At 43.4% G+C, this 16,536-nt stretch overlaps 1 protein-coding gene across 1 annotated transcript in view; it reads right to left on the reverse strand.

Moving 5' to 3' along the window:
• Window positions 1-12,465: 12,465 nt before the first annotated feature.
• GRID2 (glutamate ionotropic receptor delta type subunit 2) overlaps window positions 12,466-16,536 on the reverse strand; it is a 683,099-nt gene continuing 679,028 nt past the window's right edge. The window contains exon 16 of the mRNA XM_071742831.1: window positions 12,466-13,521. Within this exon, the coding sequence (XP_071598932.1) occupies window positions 13,099-13,521 (423 nt within the window). The 3' untranslated portion in view covers window positions 12,466-13,098. The remainder of the gene's footprint in view (window positions 13,522-16,536) is intronic.

Here is a 16,536-nt window from a genome sequence, read left to right on the forward strand (position 1 = left end):
GACTGGCCCATACCTCCAGCAAGGGGAGGGAAGGGGAAATCCTGCCCACCTAGTGACCTACCCACACCTTGGAATGGCAAACCCTATCTAGAAGCTGCTCCACTGAGCTACAACCAACACATAAAGATGATGCTCAGCCTAATAATTTCCTGCCTCATCAACTGCATCATCAGAATATTCAGCCAAATAAAAAGTGTTGGTATTTATGTATTCAGAGTGAATGAGCTTAAAGCAGAGGATCCAGCAGCAAGTCTTGCTTTGATAACTCCTATGCTCAGTGCCTGATGCTTTACTGTCAGATGTGTTTTATATATGCATTAGAGTTTTAAATATGCATTAGGAGTGATGGCTGCAAGGAATTCAAAAGCCCAGCTACCTGGGGCATAACTATTGACTCTCAGAAGGTTTGGGAAACCTACCCCTTTCTATTAGGGAAAGTCAGGACCACATTCTTGCTGAAGCAGAGGTGCCCTCATTTCTGCAATTTTCCTGAGCAGGTTTTCACAATGACTCAGTGTCATTTACTTCAGCTCTTTGAGAGTCTATTAATCTAACTCCCATTTCTTGGGGACATTTACCCCAGTAAAGATCTAGTGCAGACCTATGCTCTGGGCCTCATTTTGCAGACACAATCTACTGGTTACAGTTAATTTTAGTGCAAATACTCCCACTGCCTCCAAGAGAAATGCAAAGCATTGCTACAATACTTGCCTGCCTCCTGGGGTCATTGTAAGGCATAATGAATTCTGCTTTGTAATAGATTTGGAAATCTTATCTATAGAATTTATACCTGTATACACTTTGCCCCTTTATTTACATGGCTGTAACTGCTACTGAGAATTTAGTTTATGCTTATATTTAAAAAAATCAACTTCATATTTAAGGAAGCACTAACAACAACAATTTTCCTTTGGTCATTTTGTTTTAAACACTTGGTTGTTTCTACACTCAGCTTGGCAAGGAGTTTTCTGTAAAAAACACTAAATGTCTTCAGTCCTACCAAAGTCTCCAAGAGTTGTGGCAGGTCTCAGTTATGGGACTGTTTCAACCACAGGCATCCAGGGGGAAAAAAAATTAAAAAATTACCAGGTATATGGCAGAACTAAGATTTTAGAGGAAGAGCAGTTAATGAGTTAAAAATAATTATATGCTGCATAGAGATGGATTTTTTTGCAGTACAAGGCTGCTTTAATGCAACAGAAATGGTAGAATCAGACCTAAGGGATATCTTTGGGTCAGAAGCTTTCTACCTTCCCCATCCTTGACTGATTCATCTCTGTAATTCCAGGGGTATTTTGTTTGCCCTTTGCATCAGGAACAGTCACTTGAAATGAGCAACAACAGAATGCTTGTAGCTGCCTCCTGCTTAACACATTGCATGTCAGGAAGTGCTGTAAAAGCAAGTGTTGTATAGCATTCATTAGGCTGTTGTTATATTTTGCTTTTCTTGTGTTTTACTCTTATAAATCCCTTAACCAAGAAAACGAGCAGTACCGTCAACAATTTCACAGCATAAGAACTTCATCTGGTTTAAGACTGGGGAATTAACATCCTTCCATCCAAAATATTTCCTTCAAATCAGTTCTGGTCACCACTATCCTCTGTCTCTTGCACAAGAGCGTAAGTACCCCATAGTTCTAGGCATGTAGTCTGGTATTAATTTACCTATTTAAACTTATCACCACAGTATTTTCTTTTTTTACCTGTCACTTTAGCCATTGCACACACTATAGTTATAAAGGTTTGCTCCAGGAAATTCTAATCATATTCTAATTACATTATATATACATATATATATACATACACAAATATATATATATTCTAATCATATGCTTGATGTATAAACAAAAAATTTAGCTTGCAGACTTTCTGTGGCACATAAGTAACATATTCCAGTAGGAAAGTGAGAAAAAAAATAATTATGTGTAAGCATGAGGAAAAAAAAAAAAAAAGACATCTCTAATAGTCTGCATTGCCCCAAAACAACAGCATTAATAGAGCAGTAACCTGGAAGCCTGGAGGGGGTTTCTTCAGTCATACTGGGCCTTGGATATGGGGCACTTGCATCCAGCACCTGTAAAGCTCCTGGCAAGCAGGCAGCCTTGTGCCTGAAGGAGGTTTCTCAGGAGGGGAAAAGCTAGCCTGGAATTTGAACCTTTGCAGATCTCCCAAAGAGATGAGGTCTCTAAAATGCAAAGAGCAAATATTTAGAGTTACAGAAGCCAAAATAATGCAGAGAATAGGGGGAGAAAAGTGAGTCAATGGAACTAAGTGGGTGCTGGTCAGCACCTCGCATCAATCCCCCACAACAGAATTTGCCCACCAAAGAAACACTTGTCAGACAAGGGAAAACCACCACATTGCTGCTGACAGGAAATCCTCCCATTTAATCCCTGATAGCAAAGAGCACAGAAGCTTCTAGGCAGAAGCAATTTCCAACACAACAGAGCGTGGCACCAGCACAACTTCAGGAACTACCCCTTGTGAAAGGTTGTGAGAACAAATCCCTCCAAAGACATCTTCATCTGGTCTGCTACCTCACAAATTAGGAGGTCTTAAGGATTTTAATATGCTTGTTAAAAAGTAACACCAGAATAATTATTTTTCTCTTTTTTCCTACCCCTTTCTACATGAGGATCTAACACCATTCTGAGTGGGGTTGATACACACGCAACCCCCCCAGCACAGAAAGATTTTTAAATGCTCACAAACAAATCCTATGACAAAAATTAAGCATCTCCAAACACTGGAAACTTTGCAGAAGAGACTTTCCAGAACATGGGACAACAGAGAGCTTCAACAGAGTGTGTTGAGAGCCAGTGGCACTGTGTTGCAGTGCTGTAGCTTTCAGCAAGCAGTTCTAAGGCAGCAGGCTTGCAAAATCCTGCCTCTACCTTTGGAATGAATCTCCCTGAGCTATTTGCTCCAGAGGTAGAGAGGGACTTGCTGTAGTTTGTAAGAATTGCTATTTCATGGGCAAGTAGGATATTTTGAGCTCTGTAAAAGTTTTAGGAATCCCCATAGGCTACCATAGTTTCAGACAGTAACTAGACAGTGACAGATGCTCTCAGTTATTCCTCACTGCCCTCCCAGGGGAAGATGAAGAAGGGACAAAAAGAGAGACTTTAAGGTTGGAAGAAAAAACTTGGGTAGGGTTAATGAGGTAGTAATAGCAGCTTACAAACATCTAAACATGAAGCTTGCTCTCCTCAGTTGGTCATTACTTCCCAGCTGGAAAAGTCCCACATCAGACCAGGCAGTAGATGGGAGTGCACAAGTCCTGGGTCTCAGTGAAGAGTTTGCAACAGCCTTTGAGAAGCCAAGCTGGTCCAATTTTCCCTGTTTGGGAAGGCAGAAGGTGACCTGTCGTGATGAATGACATCCTTCTCAGGTGAGGAAACAAGGAGCAGGAGGCAGACAAGCCTTACCACAGCTAGCATAGAATTCCTTGGAGGACTCTCTTGGGAGCAATTTTACACTGAGGATCACAGGAAGAAATACTGTGATGGGTCCATTTGGGTCACCTGAACCATCCTCTCCTCCCATAGCCTCAGCTGCTCCCCATTATCACTTCCACATCAAAACACTGGCAGCTGCTGGTGGTGTCCCAGGCAGGGGTTTTTTATTCAGGTCCTCTCAAACTAGGACATAGGGTGAAGCCTAACATTCATCTGCAGTGTGGAAGAGCCATGCTGAGGCCAAAGTGAACCCCAGACACAGCTCATGGCCTGCTGAAGCCAGGCACTTGAGAACTTCCACCAGGAACCCCCAGTTTTCCTTAGCCTGGATGTACAGCTCTGGCAGTCAGTGTAACATCCCCTGGGTAGGTCACACAGGTGTTCAGCATGAGGACCTGAGTGGCTCAGTTTTGGGGAGAGGGATGGCTGGAATAACCACCATTCTACCCTGCATGGTTTATAAGCACAACCAACCACCTCTTGCTTCAGAGTCACTGCTGCATCCGTGCCACTAGAAATTATTTTTGCTGCAGACCTGCATGCATTTGCATCCCAGGGGGAGCATGAGGTGAGAGCATCACACGAGGAACACTTCAGGCAAACCATGTCCAGCAAGAGCTGCTTTGAACAGAAACTTGGTATCCCTGTATCCCCATATCCCCACATCTCTCCGTGCCCTGCCGACAGGCATGGGGGGGAGGGGGGGCTCCTCCCCTACCAGCCAGCCGGGTGTCCCTAGCCCAGGGAACCCGCTTTGGTGGCCCTGTTGCTTGGCGAGTGCCATTTGCTCACTCACGGAGCCCCTGGGACCCAAGATGCTCCCCCCGCTTCACCCCAGCGAGATGGCGTCGAAGGCCACCGTCCCGTCCCCGTCCTCCCCCAGAGCCCCTCGGGTGGGGTGTGCGCCCCGGGGCTGCCCCGCTGCCGGCAACAGGTTGAATATTGTAGGTACGGGCGATTAAAGTGTCGCCGGCACAATGGCGGTCTGTGTCCCATTCGCCACGCCCGGGCTGCTCTTTGCAAAGCACACACAAGAGGTGACACGGCGCTGGCCCCCGCCATTATCCCGGCGGCATAGCGGCGCGGCCCGCCCCGTTTCCCGGGAAATGCGGCTCCCCCGACCGCCGCGGGACTACCGCGGACGCGCACGGCTCCGCACTGCCCTCCCCTCCCCAAAGGACCCACCCGGGGAATAGGGGGGTGGGGGGGTGGACGCCATTCCCGGGGGCAGCCGAAAAGCCACCGCCGGCGACCCGAGGAGATCGGCGGGGACAGCGCCCGCCCCCGCCACCCAAACCCCGGCGAGACGGGGCGGACACCGCAGCCGCTCCGTGCGGTACCCGGAGGCGATGCCGCAGCGCCATCAGCCGGGCCCGGGCGGGAAGGACGGGAGAAAAAAGGCCGGGAAGGAGGGGTGGGAAGCTTAGAAAGAATTTCTTTACTGAGAGGGTGATCAGACATTGGAATGGGCTGCCCAGGGAAGTGGTGGATTCTCCATCCCTGGAGATATTTAAAAAGAGACTGGATGTGGCACTCAGTGCCATGGGCTGGGAACTGCAGCGGGAGTGGATCAAGGGCTGGACTTGATGATCTCTGAGGTCCCTTCCAACCCAGCCAGTTCTATGATTCTAAGGGGTGGGAAGGCCGGGAGAGGCGGGCAGGGCTGACCGACACCGTGGAGAAAGTCACCCCCGTTCCCTCACCGCTGCTTTCCCTTCCGGGCTTCCCCGCCTTCCGTGATTCCATGATAAAGGAAAATCCAGCGTTGTACACGGGAATCAGTCTGCTGGGATTCGAGGGGCTTCTGACTCCAGCAGCAGAATAACCGGGGCTAATAGGGGTTTTAATACCTCCCCCTCCGCCCACCTGTCCCCCCTTCCCCCTTTTTTGGCCATGCAGGTGATGATCATTCACCGAACAAGATGAAATCTCAGCAATGAATGCAGATGTGTGTGTAAAAGCACTGCACCTGCTGTCTCCTTACCTGGCTTCAACCTGTGAAATAAAAATTCACATCTGTACTCCAGGATAAATTCTATTTATGCTCCAGTGAATGATTATATATATCATGGATAATAACTGCCTGGCTGGAAGGTTTTAGAAGGGGAGTTGCTGGTATGTGTCAATATTTATGCAATAAAGGTTGAGAAATATTTATGGAAATAAGTTGTCCCTTTTCAAACAACTAATTTAAAACATCACAGGGCTAATGTAGGTCTGAATAGCCCTACATTTGTCAGATAGTACAACAGGCCTTTAAAACTGAAGATCACAATGATGTTTATTGAAGATAAAATAAATGTATCTTTCAAAAATGAGATTTCCAGGTGTACCAGCTCTGTTTCTACCTAGCTTTCATCTTGATGTAGGAAAACTAAAGCTTCCTGTGTCCCTTACTGGGAATACCTTCTGTATTATATGGATAGCCTAAAAGGATTATTTTTTTATCATATCAAGTCTTTTAGGGAATTTTGTTTCCTCTGGGTGGGCGCGAGAAGAAAACTTGATCTGCACTCTTCTAAACTTGAAGAGATATCAAACTGATGCAAGCAGCAGCAGGGATTATTCAGAAAGGTCAGTAAAAAAGAGCAAGACAAACCATTCCTGTGTTGCCTGAGCACAATTTCATAAAGCAGCTTTTCTGTTACACTACATCAACTTCTTGCTGTGTTCTCTGTCATGCCACAGAGACTCTTTCTTAAAAATGTGGCAAGTAACCACGTTAGTGGTTTTGTTCCTGGCATTTGCTTTCCTCCCTCCTGTTTCCTCACGTGTAAGCAAAAGAATTAATTAGCAGCAACGTGGGTCAGCTGTGATGACTTTTACTGTGGTCCACAGTGAATATTCATATACAGGGGAATATTCAAAACCAAACAAGACCTCCCCACTGTGTGTGTGAAGAAGCATGTCCTTGGACAGTGGAGGAGAAAGGATAGCTCACCAGCAGTGGCAGGGCTACAAAGCACTCACACAGCCAGCTGCTCACTCCCCTTCCCCCTTTTTTTTTTTTTCCTTTTTTTTTTTTTCCTTTTTTTTTTTTTTTCCCTGGCACTTGACAGTGACACGAGCTAGACTGGCAGAGCATGGCAAATATAAGAGTCAGTAAAAAGGGGTTATTCTCCCAACTGTGCTTCTCAATTTCTAGCAGTCATAGAACATGTACCACTTTCACACCAGGCTCCCAGGCAAAATGTTTGCCATGGCATCTTCTGGCTGTGCTGAGTGGGAAAGGAGCCTCTGTAGTTGAGTCTGGGCAGTAAGTGGCACTTCTGAGCCTTTCTTCAAGTGGCAACAAAAGTTGGATTCAGATGGGACAACTTCCTAGGTGTAGAAGGAGGCTATGGCATTTCCATTCAGGAGAAGGATGGCTCCCATGGATGTTTGCAGATGGAGCTTTGATGTATGGGACATCCCATCTACATCCCATACACAGAGAGCTCCTAGGACAGCCTGTTTAGTCTGAAGGGGCTGCTGAGAAGGTGGGAGCTGGTTTTCACCTCTCTGGCTTGCTACATTTTTTCAATGGTGCCCCATCTATAGTCATGGACCAGCATGGAGGACTGGGATACTGCACTCTCCATAGCAATAATGCTGCCACAGCCCTGCAGGGAGGAAAGGGCAGGCAAAGCTTGGCTGTCAGGTGTGAACCCTCAAATCAGGGGTGGGAAGTACCTTTGCTCTAAAATAAACAGCCCTTTCCTTCCTCCTGCTGCTCTCCGCAGCCTCTCCTGACTGTGGTTCTGTGTTTGAAAAAAAAAAATAAATTGCTGTTAATGTTTGTTTTGGCACTCCACAGCAGTGCTTTATCCTTTATCCCATGTTGTGTGGGAAACATTCCTCTTGGAGCAAGAAGTAGGAAACAAGCATGATTTTTTCAGACAAGGGAAATCCTAGACTGAAAGAAAAGTTGGTTTTATTAGTGCTGGTAGGAATAATTACCTTAATGAGCTGTTGGGTCAAGGAGGGGTGCCCTGTGCTTGCTGGGCTGCAGGTAGCTTTCCTTGTCCACTGGTATGGCCATGAATGATCCCAGGCATGGTGCTTGTGCCACAGTGCCCACATTTGTACTCATATGGCTTGTTTTGGGCAGCATGACCTGAACCTCTGGGAAAAACTCCCTCTTGTGGGATGCCAACCTGGTCATCCAAAGGCCACCTGGTAGTTGCTCATATGTGCTGCTTCAGCCCATTTTACCACTTTTTCAGGTGGCATTCCAAAGTGTGTGCCTTCTGGCCAGTCTGTTACCACTTCTACAATTCCTGGATGATTGAGTCGTTCTATTTTAGCTCTCTGTGAGAGTAAAGCAATCCATTTGCTCCATGTAGCAAGGGAGGATTCTCTACCTGTGTACATAAAACCCAGGACAGGTAATCAGGGCATTAGGAGGAGCTGTGCTTCAGTACCAACCACTTCTGAAGCGGCTCTCACTCCTTCGTATGAGGCCAATATCTCTTTTTCAGTGCCTGTGGAGTTGGCCTTGGGAGCTTTTGTAGTTTTGACCCCAAAATCCTAGAAGTTGACCTCGAGTCTCTCCTGGAGCTTTCTGCCAGAGGCTCCATGAAGAACCATCACTCCTGGCATGGGTGTAGAGCACATTTTTTGTGTCTGGCCCTGTTCAAACTGGTCCAAGGGCCACTGCCTGCACACTCTCCTGTTTAATACCTTACATGTCTCCAGCTGACCGTGTACTCAATGTCCCCCTTCTGCTGGGAGCTGGAGAGAAATGTGTGACCTCCATACATCCCTGCTTCTGTAGCCCCGCTCATGAGCCTCAGGAATGGGGGTAACAGCTCCTGCTGGTTTTAAGGACCCAGAAGGAGCAGGGAAGAAATTGTGTCTCTGGTCTTTGACCAGCACAGCCATTCTCTCTTCCCACTGCCAGCCCTCACCAGTGCTGCAACCCTCCCCTTGGCTCCCTGCTTGTCTCCTTCTGACTCCAGAACCCTCAGTAAATGTCTTTCTCTGAGCATTTGGGGAGAAGAGGTTTGGTTTTTTTGCCTCGCAGCAGTCAGCTGGTGCTGAGACACTGAATTCTTGCTTCTGCCTCAAATTTACGGTGTGACCTGGAGTAGTTAATGACTTGCCAGTTCAGTTGCTTGGCTGTAATATTTTTCCTTCCTTCTGATTAATGCTAGAGAAATAAATTCCGTAGGACAGGCAAAGTGTCACGACACTGTGATGAATGGGGGGAGGGCAGATTTTGTAATTCTTGACAGATAGCAAATTTATTTTTAGAACTACACCTTTTGAAAGGCACTATTTTCATTAAATTCATGGCTAGTGTAATTTGGGAACATTGCTACAGTTTTTTTGGTGGGTAATTTATTGGGCAGTGAATAATTTTACCCCCACTGACCTTTCTTTGGAGGCTATTTCTGACCCCAGGAACAACGTCTTGTGTGAGACATGACACATCATGATGTGTTCCCAGTTGCCCACCGTGGATGACACGTGGATGCACGTGTTCACACCTCAGGATTTATTAAAACTTTAGGTATTAAAAACTTTGCCTATGACTCATTCTTAGGAGCAGATACTTGATTTTGTCACTGATTTCACAACAGCTCTGCAGAGTGAAGAAGAACCACAGATACCAGGACTGAGAGAAAAATGGGTAAAGCTGGGTTGTGTTGGGATGACCCCTTTATAGTTTTGGAGACTCTTTTTTTTCATTAGCTACACTCATGAGCATGCACGTGGGTTGCTGGGTTACTTTTCATGTCAGCAGCATTGTGCAGATTAACCACCAGCAATGCCATATTGACCCATCTACAAGAAGCACAGAACAACAGCTCCATGTTGCCATCACTTTGGAGCATTCTATGTGAGTTGGAAAGAAAAAGATACTTCTAAAAAATTTGATCTCTTTAGGGAAACAGTACTAGCACTTTGTTTTATGAAGACAGGAGGGAAACCCAGGAGATTTTTGCTCTGGTCATGCTGCACCTGAGCCAGTGACAGCTGTAATCATTCACCAGACTGGTCCAGCAGAACCATTTTTTATTTCCAGGTATTTCACTGCTGGTCAACAGGAACATCTTACTAAGGGATTCTTTGAAATTGGATAAATGTTTTTTTTTCTACTGCTTGCTTTTTTTTTTTTTTAATTTTTTTATTTTATTTTATTTGTAGCTGCTATGTCAGCATGGTTGCATGCCTGGGATTGCCATACAAACAACTCATCTTTATATAGAGCTGGCTCCTATTTCCAGTGGAACTCCTACAGCACAAACACTTGGCAGTCTTTCACACCATGACTTTGGTGGATTTTTTTTTTCAGAGAAGGGGAGGAGAAGTGTCACATAGGATCCACCTTAATGTAGCCTATTATGGAGAGTACAGAGTTACTATCTGTAAAGCTACCCAGCTCTAGGGAGGTGTGGCTGTGAGTATAAGTAACAGGGACAGTCCTATGTTCAAGTAAATTACTGATGACACCAGCAGGACAACACTTTCCAAGAGGTCATGATTGCTTTACAGATCAGGAATAGCCTAAAACAAGGTCTTTGATCATGGAAGTGCCTTTGAGGCTAAGGGAACCCCCACTAGAAACACTGCAATGAGCTTGTAGGGTCAGACCCTCCATTTAACATATCAGAGAAAATGAGCAGAGCTTGTCTCCTGCGTGGTTTTTATGAAATAGTAAAAGTAGCCTGATGATAAAAGCTTCTACCATCTTGTTGCTGGGCATTTAGTGCCCTTTGACACACAAACCTACTGGCATTAGTGTGTAGGGACCTACAAATTTTAACCTCATCAATTTCAATAATCTAATTTCCTTAAGATTTTCATGTTATCTGGATTAAGATTTTTTTCTTAAATGTAGCAATGAATTGAAGGCTCCTTCCAATGCATATTTTAAACTATAAAATGAACTGCTCTGAACGCCTGCTAAGCTTAATAGAAAATTTTAAGAAGTGAAAAATACGAAGTGAATGAAATATACTGAATATAAAAAGCCACCAGATATGCTTCACACACTGCAAGCTGCATCATCTAACAGATCACATCCCATCTGTGTCAGTGCCAAGGAACTCTAAAATCATTCTAAAAAAATGCTCTCCATGAATGGTTTCTGAAATCTAAGCCTGACATTTTAAACATGGTAAATCTTGGGAATTTCCATGGATGACTCACAGCACCCTGGCAAGTCCACCCCATCTTCATGGGCTAAATCCCCTACAATAAGTGTCTCAAACACATTCCTAAGTGGAAACCTTACTAGGGACTGACAATTCCAAGGAGCTCAGCAATTTAACAAGAGGAAACGCAAATTTAGAAAACAATTTTATTAGACAAATTATTTAGACAAATTATACACAGAAAGCTCTGCCACTTGTAACTGAGGCCTCCAAAAAGTGTTTTGTGTATCTGTATAATAGGCAACACATCAAAATAGGCCTATTTTAAATATCATACATGGTTAACATTTTTTTTAATAGCTAAAATCACTGCAACATCTGTTATGTCCCTACATAGCTTGTTGGAAAGAAATGTTCTTTTTTTTTCTTTTCTTCTTCTTTTTTTTTATTTTTTTATTTTTTTTTAATTTTTAAATTTTTACTCAGAAGTGTGGATGAGTTCATGAAAGTTACAAGGGGGAAGCAAGTAGTGCATGCTTTTAGACACTTGCAACCCTGGAAACAAAATGGCCTTTTGCACGATAAGAATTTGTTCTGCCTTACACAGTAGACAATATTTGAAGATTTAGTACAAAAAACAGTGACAGTACAAGATGCTCCCCCAGAACAGAATTAGCATCAAAATAGAATAGATCTGAAGAATATACCTTTTAATTTATCCTAAAGCAAATCACATAGGCTGAGTCCTATTAATCCTAGCCAAAGAATGAGTTAGGTTAAAATAAGTGTATGGTTGCATTGAAAACAAAACCAAACCAAAAAATCCACAGGATAAAATGCTTGAGTTCTACTTAACTGCATTTTTAGTTTTAAGGATTACAAATTGAAAGCTCTTCCTACATTTCTAAAGGGTAACAGTGTTACTTAAAAAGCTGGTGCCAAAGTGGGCACTGGTTTTGCTCTCACTGCTGTTCTTTCTCTTGCTCTACAATAGTTGGCATTAATGTAAAAAATGCATAGCTCCTCTAAACCTAACTTAACATATAAAGGGTTAAAATGAGTGCCTGTTCATATTTTCTTTTTTCCTTAGAACAATGTGTGATTATAATTAAGGCCACATCTGTATTTCTCAAGGGCTTTTTTCTTTTCCTCCACTAACACCATTACTGTATTGATCAACTGTACCGATTTGGAAAAATAATTAATTAACCTTTGATCTATGCTTAAACTCCTCTAGAGCTCTATTAGTTGCTCATGAATGTGGTGTACCTACGAGAGAATTCCATTTGTCTTATTAATTAAAGGTAAAATTATCAAGGTTAGCCTTATAGAATGCTCAATAGCCAATGCAAAACCTAACCAAAGGAGTTACATCTAGGTACAAATGTTAAATTGCCCCGGATGTTCTAATAAAAAAGTATAAAATATGCTCTGTTGGCAAACGATGCAAGTCAGAATAACATTAAAGCAACCTGTCTTTTCTAAATGAAAAGACCCCCTGCACTGTACATCTTTCCTGTACACAACACATTTTTACTAAAGCTTTATTAAATGAATTGCAATAGCAACGGCTGCCATTTTATAGCTATATATACATGTGTATATATATATATACATACCATGTGTATATATGTATATATATATATGTATGAGATACTAACTTATTTAACACAACAGAGGCTTCTGCCATATGATACAGTTCACTGTACATAAGAAAAACTTTTAACACTGTACAATCACATAAAGGTCATATGCACTGGTGCAGTGCAAAAGTAGATTTAACTGTAGTCTTTACTGGCATAGTAATGGCTTTTTGTAATCCTACAAAATTGCATTCTCTTATTATGGGGCCTGGATGGTCTTTTGATTTAATTTGCTTTGCCTTTTTTTTTTTTTTTTTTTTTTCCCTTTTTTTTCCTTTTTGCCTTTTTTTAAATTTTTCCATTTTTTTTAAACTGCAGAGGGTTTGCCTTTGGTCCACAGTTAAAAGGACACACAGCAGCGGAGCACTGACTGGATGCAGCAGAATCTATGAAAAGGACTTAAGTTATTGCAATTATAGTAAAAAAAGGCAGTGGGGGAGGAGAAGCGAATGCCCTTCTGTAAAGTAATCCTCAGGGTTTTTCTATGCATGAATTGCAGCACGTTTTCTATATTTAAGGTATATGAAAAGCTTGAAGTAACCAAAACCTAACGTGGTGATACTCTAAAGAATAAGTGATTCAAGTAGTAAAGAGAATAAGGGGAGACAGAGGAGACCAGGCTGAGAAAGGAGGAAGAGTTGTTACTAATAATCCTGATTCTTAAATAAAAATTAAAGGAAAAAAAAAACCAGAAAAAAAAACAAACCAAAATTGAAAATAACCCTGAAATTAAAAAAAAAAACAACAAACCAAAAGCAAACAAACCAACCAAAACACAACAAAAAAACCCTAACTCGGAAACAAAAAATAAGAAAAATAAAAAAAGGTTACATCCATGTTAGTCCCACAATATCACATCTGCTCCTTACAAGGGGAGTCCTAAAAAAGGAACAGTGAAGAAACTTGGTCTGATGCTCAGATGGAGGTGCCTCGGTCTGGGTCACTACCAATATTCAGCCCCAGAGTAGGAGTTGGTTGGTAAGGGATGGATGACATCGTTTTGATGGGGCTTCTGAAAAAACCCCCGTTGGGTGCCCTGTGCCTGAAAGGGCCAGTCCGGTGGTCGGGCACACTGCCAAAGGAGAAACCTGAAGCAGCTTTAGCAGACAGCGTGCGGCTCAGAGTCTGGATCTGTTCTGGTATGAAGGTGGTTGTGGTGATGTGAGTGTTTCTGAAGTCACTGATTTGTTCCAGCGCCTGACGCGTGGGCAAAGTGTCAATGTCCAGCGGGGTCAGGTCAATCGATGAGGTGGAGAACTGTTTATGGGGGCTGTCGTCGTCTGTGCAGAGGCTGTTCACACGCCTGTGGAGGTGCTCCAGGTCGATCTCCTTGTCATCCTGGGGGAATGAGAAAAAAACAAGAGGCTCTGCTCACCGCTTGCCACCCGCGCGGGCTCCGAGCTTCGCCGCGCGGTTCGAGCCGCTCGGGAAGCGCAACGCGCGCTGAACCACGGGTGGCTGTTGGCTGGCAGCATCTCTGGGTGCCACCAGCAAACATTTCCACCTCCTGGAGCTTGGGGGGGGCTCAGCCAAAATGAGGTGGACCCTTAGGGCACAGCTAGTTCAGGCCCTGAATCTGGAAACAAAACTCCGAGCGCTACTGGTCGGTGTCCGTCAGGAAAAGCCAGGCTCGGAGTTAGATGGGTTGGAGTAAATAACAGCAAACTTTGTGCCATGACAACAAAGTATCATCTCAGGAACCTGGGGACAATGCCAGCTCTTTAACTCCTCGATAAGGACTAAATTTGGATGTCACGTGGGAGGCTCTGAGGGATCAGGCTGCTGTCTTTGTAATCCTCTCGGGGCTTAAGGAAGGGCTAAAACCACCTCAGATTGCTTTTTGCCTGGATAATACATATTGTGGTGGAGAAAAGCTGATCTTCCAGACCAAAAACCAAGTGCTCGTGACTCACTGACATCACACAGGAAGGAGTACACCAGGCAATTTTAAGTTCTGATGCCAACAGAGGGATTAATTCTCCCCTTACCTACAAAGAAGCCATTCCATCAATTCTGGTGGAATGATGCTTTTTTGGGTGAGGAGAATGTGGCCTGGGGCATTTATTATAATGTATCATCCCTCCTCTTACCTCTGTCCCTTTTCCTTCTTAAATGTGTCCTCCCAGAGACCTCAATTAAACAAGTTTGTTTGTTATAACTGAGATTTTCAATGCAAAAAAAAAAAAAAAAAAAAAAAAAAAAAAAAAGAGAAAGTCCCAAGTGGCACAATAAATCACCTGCATTGCACATACATATTTCTGCTGAAATGCAAAGCTTAATTCAAAGCAGCATTAAACACATACAGGGCTGTTCCTTCAGCCTCGGTAGCGCAGCTCAGTCAGAACAAAAATGAGTTTCAACTAACCTTAAAATTTACCTTAATCTCTGTGAAATCTACTGGCTCTTCCAGGCCACTAGAAATATCTCACACTCTAGGACCGCACAGAAGATAATTAGGCAGCTGATAGGTGTGCACTGATGACTTCCAGCCTTGATTACTGCAACTCAATGACTGGCTTGATCCAGAGCTCCCTGAATCAATGGGAAAGCTCCTAGTATACCGAATGGGCTTGAGATCCCTCCTTTGTCTAGGAATGAAGTCAAGCACTCTGAAAAAGTCCACACCTAGAACAAACTGCAGGAGTTCATCTACTCAGCAAAATGGATCACCAAATATTTGCACTGGAATCACGCCCAACACAAGAGCCCGACTGGAAGGAGACTGAGAGGCCAGATTCCCACTGGGATTTTACCCTCTGAGGCCAGGGACGGGGATGCAAACCAGGGGGAAAGGAGCAGGGAACGGGGTATCAGGGATCTCCCAGGGAATGGAAGATCACTGACCCACAGAGGCATCGGTTTGGGCTCATCATGGGAGGGAAAAAATGCAGTGCTCATTTCTCAGACTGTAGTTTATTCACATGTGGACATAGACATGGATGCACATAACAACCACACAGGTGACACCAAAACCAAACGCATTCACCAAACGCTCTCTCCGAAAAACTTTGGAGCTGCATATGGATGCAGGAGAACTGGGGCCACATCGGAAGCTAAAGCAATATACAGAGGCTCTGTTAGCACGTGCAAGTCATGACTATGTCTCTGAGGGACAGTCCTAAGTATTTTTCAATTTTTTTGTTAGCTTTTGGTTTTGTTTTTTTGAGGGTGTTGTGTTTTGTTCGGTTGGTTAATTTTTTTTTTTTTTTTCTCCTTTTTAAATTTTGAAAAAACAAACAAGCACTTTGCAATTCACAGCACCAATCCTGAAACAATTGGAATTTCATCACTTCTGAGCCTCTATAAGTTACTCAAAATATTCCTCTTTCTTCTCTTTACAGAGATGCATTTGGGGCTAGGATCAGACCAGTGAAAGTTTAGAAGCGGTGATATTCTCCCATGCTTAGCCCACAACCCAATCTCCACCCAACTGAGACACCAAAACGAGACCCACTCACAGTAAGATTGTGCATATCTCCATATTATGATCTTTCCTCTTCTCTCTTGTGTGATCAGTAGTGAAACATTCAGCAGTTTTCACATTTAAATTATCATCAGGCTTCAGAGTCAACATCCCATTGAGATTACTGGGGCGGTTCATACTTCTCTCAGAGCTACTGTTTAAGGCTGTCTGCAGACTCAGGCAGACATCACTGAGTGGGTTACTTCTGGCACGCAACTGAAAAGTTATCTTCACAACCATAAGACAATTTTTTTTCAGTGTAAATGCTTGCATTCTGGAGCACAAGGATGGCAGCCACCAGGAAAAAGGGTTGGCTTGCTGACCACAAACTGGCCCAATCTGACCCCCGACTCTGGACTAGTGGCCTGGAAGAGCCAATGGGTTTCATGGAAGCTAAAATGAATTTTAAGAAAGTTAGTTAAGAGGTATTTCTTTGCTGAATGACCCCCACATCCAGGAGAGTGGGGGCATTCAGCACAAACGTCCACGTTAAACTCAGTTTTGAGCCAAGCTTTTCAATTTGGTGCTGAGATTTGAAATGCTAAGCTAAGGACCACATAACAAAGATCAAGGAGGCCAAATTATACCATTTGTGGCAAGTATAAATCAGAATTTCTCCATATTCGAACACTCAAGTAGGGAATTTTATAGTTATATAAAATAACCAATTATTGTTTTCCTTTGTTAGATATTTTTGTGTTCTGCACCAGATAAATATGAAGTTCTGAAAGTCTGGGTAAACAGCAATCTAGTAAATTTTAAGTTTTTAAAATAATTTACCAGTTGAAACTATAGGGTTTCCATTCATGAGAAACCCAATTTAAGCACTCAAATTTTTATTTTTTTTTATTATTTTTTTTTTTTTTTAAATAATGGTCTGGTCCAGATCT

This window comes from Heliangelus exortis, chromosome 4 (genome assembly GCF_036169615.1).
Source record: "Heliangelus exortis chromosome 4, bHelExo1.hap1, whole genome shotgun sequence".
NCBI lineage: Eukaryota > Metazoa > Chordata > Aves > Apodiformes > Trochilidae > Heliangelus > Heliangelus exortis.